This window comes from Chrysochloris asiatica, unplaced genomic scaffold, assembly GCF_000296735.1.
Source record: "Chrysochloris asiatica unplaced genomic scaffold, ChrAsi1.0 scaffold00114, whole genome shotgun sequence".
Lineage (NCBI taxonomy): Eukaryota > Metazoa > Chordata > Mammalia > Afrosoricida > Chrysochloridae > Chrysochloris > Chrysochloris asiatica.
The window spans coordinates 6,000,595-6,006,594 of record NW_006408632.1 but is presented as its reverse complement, the minus strand read 5'-3'; the positions used below and the strand labels follow the sequence as shown (position 1 = coordinate 6,006,594).

The 6,000-nt window shown below is 39.4% G+C and overlaps 1 protein-coding gene across 1 annotated transcript in view; it reads left to right on the top strand.

The window, feature by feature from the left end:
* Window positions 1–6,000, top strand: part of FANCL (Fanconi anemia, complementation group L) — a 119,667-nt gene that overhangs the window by 5,867 nt on the left and 107,800 nt on the right. Inside the window, exons 3-4 of the mRNA XM_006868032.1 lie at window positions 1,810–1,902; window positions 4,447–4,511. Of these exons, the coding sequence (XP_006868094.1) occupies window positions 1,810–1,902; window positions 4,447–4,511 (158 nt within the window). The remainder of the gene's footprint in view (window positions 1–1,809; window positions 1,903–4,446; window positions 4,512–6,000) is intronic.

Genomic DNA, 6,000 nt, shown 5'->3' with positions numbered 1-6,000 from the left:
GGTGGTGATGTGCCGTGGAGTCGGTGCTGACTCACAACGACCCTATAAACAGGGTGGCGGTGGCGGTGGTGATGTGCCGTGGAGTCGGTGCTGACACATAGCGACCCTGTACAGGGTTTCCGAGGCTGTAAATCTTTACGGAAGCAGAAAGCCGCAACTTTCTTCCACGGAACAGCTGGTAGTTTAGAACTACTGACCTTGAAGTTCGCAGCCCGATTCGTAACCACTACACTACCAGACCTCTTTAGAATTGCCACATAGGGGTTCCTAGGTTGTAATTTTTATAGGAGGAGACCTGATGGCATAGTGAGCTATGTGTTGGGCTGCTAACCTCAAGATTAACAGTTCAAATCTACTAGCTGCTCTCAATGAGACAAAGTAGTGATTTCTGACTTGTAAAGATTTATAGGTGAATACATAATCACTGTACCACACTGGCTCCTTAAATTTCAATTTAAACCAAACCAAAGTCACTGCTGTCAAGTTGATCCTGACTCATAGTGACCCTTTGGGTTTGCAAGGCTGTCAATCTCTACCTGAGCACCAAGTCTTTTCTTTCTCCTGTAAAGTACTTTTCCTACAATGTCATACTACGGCTACATTTCGACATTGTAGTTGTTGTTGGTTAAGTGCCATTGAGTCAGTTCTGAGTCATAACAAACCTGTATAGAGTTTCCCAGGATCAGCTGGTGTGTTTGAACTGCTGACCTTAAAGTTAACAGTCCAGTGCTTATCCTACAGTGCTACACCAGGACTCCACATTTCGACTTTGCTAAGTGCACTGGAGTCAGTTCCCACTCATGGCGATCCTGTACAGGGTTTCCAAAGAGCAGTTGGTGGGCTTGAACTGCCATCCTTGTAGTTCGAAGTCCTGTGCTGATCATACACCACCACACCAGGACATTTCAACTAGAGAGTGAAAAATGTTTCCAATGAAAGAATCCGTAAAGACTCTTATAACCAATCTTAACAGTACTGCCATGCAGAAAATGCTAGAACAGAAGTGATAAACAATTGGTGCTCAGGAAGGTTTTTATACAGCATTGTTTTGAGGAGCAATTAAAATAAATGTTGTTTTACCGTAAAACATACTTTACAGTCTGACCTTTTAAGTCTCTGTTTCCCAAAACTGACTGAGTTCTTCCAAAGGGAACAATGACCAGCAAAAGCAGTCATACTAGTTGATCTAGATATTTGATTAATTCATTTGGTGACTTTTAGAAACCAGTGCATTCAAGATTCAAGGTTAAAAAAAGACATCTAAGGTCAAATGGCCTGGATGAATCACCCCAGAAACCTGCATTCCAGGATAATTAAAAACTGGTTCTCACCACAAATGAAATCATATATAGTCATGCTTGGCATAATGTCCATTTGGGCAACATCAAACTACATGTATGTCTGTGGTCCCATAGGGTAATAAGAGAGTCCAGAAATCCCAGTGTAAGAACAGCACAAAGCAGATATAATCGAATGTAGTGTACACAAGAGCTTCCCACATGCAACATGTGTACATCATGTCTCTTGTATGCAAGTGATTTGCATCATCAAGCATATAATAGTACAATACGTATATAACCTGTAATATATATGTATTGATAGTCATAATAACTGTCATGTAACTGGCTTATGTATGTGCTATGCTATACATTCTATTGTTATTGCAATGTGCACCTCCCTACTTAGAAATCAAAAGTGTATCCTTCGACTTGTAGGCAGCAGTATCCAATCTTGTGTCTGGCACACCTCTTAAGTGCTGTATAGTCTTATCTCTTTGGTTAATTTTCTTTAAAAAATATTATCATGAAGTGTGTCATGGCTCCCAAATGCAGCAAAACCAGTGCTAGTTATAGCAGCAGCAATAGGCAAAGGAGATATATTGATCTGGAAGTGAAACAAAAGGTAATTATATCATGAAATGGAAAATTAGTGAACGCTACTGCTTGTGACTAAAGCATATTCCCACAACATGCAAATCACATAACATCCTACCTCCCAGAATGTATCGTGGACATTTGTGATACATGACTATAATTTTATATTAATCAAAACAGTTGATCTCTTGTATTAAAACAGACAACTAAGTCCAGAGAACAAAAATATGCGAGAGGGCTTCCAGAAGTTGTGGGAAAATGGAATTTAAAGATAATGGAGTTTTTCTAAGAACTTTTTAAAGCTCTCTTGTAGTTCCCCCCAAATTCTATAAAGTATAATAAAATAATATATGATATGTATGTGTAATAAATTAATATATGATAACCCAAAATAAAATAAACCAATTACTACCATCCACTTGATTCTACTCATGGCAGCCCTGTGTGTTCAGAGTAGACCTGGATTCCATAGGGATTTCAAGGCTGTGACCTTTTAGAAGCAGATTGTTGTTGTTAAGTGCCGTCGAGTCAGTTCCGACCCATAGTGACCCTGTACAAGGGTTCCGAGGCTGTAAATCCTTACAGGAGTAGAAAGCCTCATCTTTCTCCCATGGAGCGGCTGGTAGTTTCGAACCACTGACCTTAAGGTTTGCAGCCTGATTCATAACCACTATGTTACCAGAGCTCCTTTGCCAGACCTGTATTCCAAAGCATCTCTGAGTGGATTCAAACTGCCGACCTTTTGTTGTTGATAAGTACTATGGAGTTGGTTCCAAATCATAGTGACCCTGCCCAGGGTTTCCGAGGCTGTAAATCTTTACGGAAGGCAGAACGCCTTATCTTTCTCCCGCGGAACCGCTGGTAGTTTCGAACTGCCGACCTTGAGGTTAGCAGCCCAATTCGTAACCACTATGCTACCAGAGCTCCTTTAGGCTAGTAGTTAAGCTTTTAACCATTTGCACCACCCAGGGAGCAAAAAACAATTCACTTCTCACAATCACTGGTAAAATAGTATAGTGTAAATGGGAAACTGCAAGTAGCCTGGAAGTCCTAAGGCCTAAACAGTGAAGCTAGGAGTGGCTGAGATAAAACCTGAGAAGACAAAGGGGTGGTGTAGGGGAGGGCAGGTCAAATAAGGCTTTAAGATATACCAGGTTAAGGAGCTTTCACTTTTTAGGTAATGAAGAACCGTGAAAGGTTCTTTAAGTAGAGGAGTGACAAATTGAAATAGTGTTTTGCAAACATCCACATTGCTGCAGATTTGGTGTGTATACATGAGGAGTGCAAGGCATAGTGGAAGATGATGATTAGGATGTGCTGTACAGACATTATGCATCATTATGGACTCCTGTTGGGCGCTGGAAGATCAGCACTGGACTGCGAACCAGGTGGGCACTTCAAATCCACCAGCTCTCCTTGGAAACTCTATACAGGGTCACTATGATATGGAACCTACTAGATGCTACTTAGTGACATAGGCATCTGAAGGGCTCTATGTCCAGTGCTATGGCTGTTGCTTTTGTTGTTGTAGTTATGTGTTGTTGAGTAGATTCTGACCCATAGTGACCCTGTATAGGGTTTCTGAGGAGCGGCTGGTGACCCTGAACCATTGAACTTGTGGTTCTGACTTTGCAGTCTAGCACATTAACCTACAGCGCCACACCAGGACTATTACTATTAGCTTCTGTTAAGTTGGCTTCATCTCATAGAGGCCCTATGCACAACAGTACAAAGCACGGCTCGGTCCTGAGTCATCCTCACAATTGTCGTTATGCTTGTGCCCATTGCTGCTGTCACTCTGTCTTGTTGGGGGTCTTTCTCTTTTTTGCTGACCCTCCACTTTACCAAGCATGATGTCCTCTCCATGCACTGATCCCTCCTGATAACATGTACAAAGAAACAAGTTCTTGCCATCTTGATTCTAAGGAGGATTCTGGATGTGTTGAAAAAGACTTCTGGAATATTATATATGAGTCCTCTGTTTAGGGGTAGAGGATTGAGTTTGCAATGGCAGAAATCAGTATTTCTGAATCATACAGATACGGAGAAACTAAAGAATGATTAATTCAATATATCAAACTTCCTTATTTCTCTGAACTTAAGAGAAGGTGCCTGTATTACAAAAATAAATAAAAAACTGTTTCAACCTAGAAGAAAGAACTTTGGGGAGGAAAAAATGTTTCTCTATCATTTTCTGCACCAGCATTACCACTTTACTAGTTCAAATCTAATAAAGCTTTCTTCATGAATGCACCATTAATAAAATCTCCAAAATGGCTTCTCTCAACATTTTCTTTTTGATTTTTCATGATTTAATTAGAAACATCTTTTTTTAAAAAAGCCCAGTTTTACTATGGTAGTATCACATCTGCATTTTCAGCAGTATGCTGTTTAATCACAATGGGTTATAAAGTGAAGCTCCCAGTACTTATTGTAATATCTAGTAGAACCCACGCATTTTGTAATTTTAGTGCCCCTGACTCATCATCTTATATTTGTTCATCAACATTTTAACTGCCCCTCTTTAAAAAATGTAATTCTCTAAACCTGTTATTCTTTTATTTCTTTTCAGAGTACTAACATTTCATATGCCTTTGATATGCTTCGTCCTGTACCTGACACCCTTTTCTCTAACAAGTCAGAAGTTATTTGTCTCTTTTTGCCTTATATCATTTGGACTCTTTTTGTTTAGCATCTTGATGAATGAAAATTTTTCTAAATTTTTATGATGGCCAATAAACATGAATTAACTATTTTATGCCACACAATTGGACAGTTTTCGAATATAAGTGAACTCTTTAGTGATAACATGGAAAATGGTAACATGAGGTTAAAAGATCTAAGAAAAAACTGAACTATATGGTGACACTGTAGGATAAGCACTGGAATGCAAACCACAAGGTTGGCAATTCGAGTACACCAGTCACACTAGCTGCTCCTCAGGCAAAAGATGAGGTTTTCTGCACCCACAAAAAGAATTTATAGCCTAAGAAACCCTATGAAGAATCCTATGAGTCAGAACTGACTCCAAAACACTTAACAACATATGCATATAGGTACATGAAGGAGATGTTGATTATTTTTGACAGCAGGAAAGATTACTTTTATTAATAAAGAATAGTTCTTAATGTGTGTGTGTTTGTAATATTCAAAGAATATTGAAAAGATGTGGGTTAATCACTGTTGGAACATTCTAATTCACATCTGCTTGGCTAGAACAGAATCAGGCAGATATTCAAAGGATAACAAACCTGCTGATGTAGAACTCGGGCTGGGCTTTACACCTCTTTTTTTAATTTATAGAGAAAAAGGAAAGCAAATTATTCATATACGCATGTGGTGCTAGCTGTTACAACTCCCTTGAAAGCAGAAGCCAATTTTTAGCATTTTCTACCACTTCTAGAACCCTACCACATAGTCACTGCTTACATTTTATGGAGTTAGTGCTAAGAGTATGGATTCTGGAATCCTGTAGCCTTGGTCTTAATTCTGCCACATAATAGATGTGTGACACTGGATAAGTTACTTGATCTTCCCTTATCCTATAAATAATCGTAATTCCCATATAGTGCTGCATGAAGTAAAGTAAATAAAATATGTCATACTGCACTGATGGTTGGAGACCCGGTGTGGTGCTGTGGGACAAAGCACTGAACTGAAAGATTGGTTTGAACCACAAGGTCGGCGATTCAAACTCACCAGCTGCTCCTTGGAAATCCCATACAGAGTGGATTCCACGGAACCAGCTTGATGGCACTTAACAACAACAAATCTACCCCTTCCACAAAAACAGCATCTGTAAAGTATATGAAGTTCAATCTCATCGAGATAATGCAGTAATGACAAGTTTCAAAGAATTGTCCAACTCAAGGAACATGTGTTTTAAGGTAAAGGAAGCCTTAAAGAAATAGAAATTAAAATTTTAAATGGAAGAAAAGACAATTAATATATACAGCTGGGCTTTCTGTCTCCTTTCTTCCTCTCTGTCATAGTCACCAGTGATGGCTGTGACAGACCAGCAATGCTATTAGGGGTGTTTAATTCCTAGGATGATTACTTTCATACCCCCCATCACTGCACATGCTAGCATGGTTCTAGTTTGAGCATATAGTTCATATACTGAGAT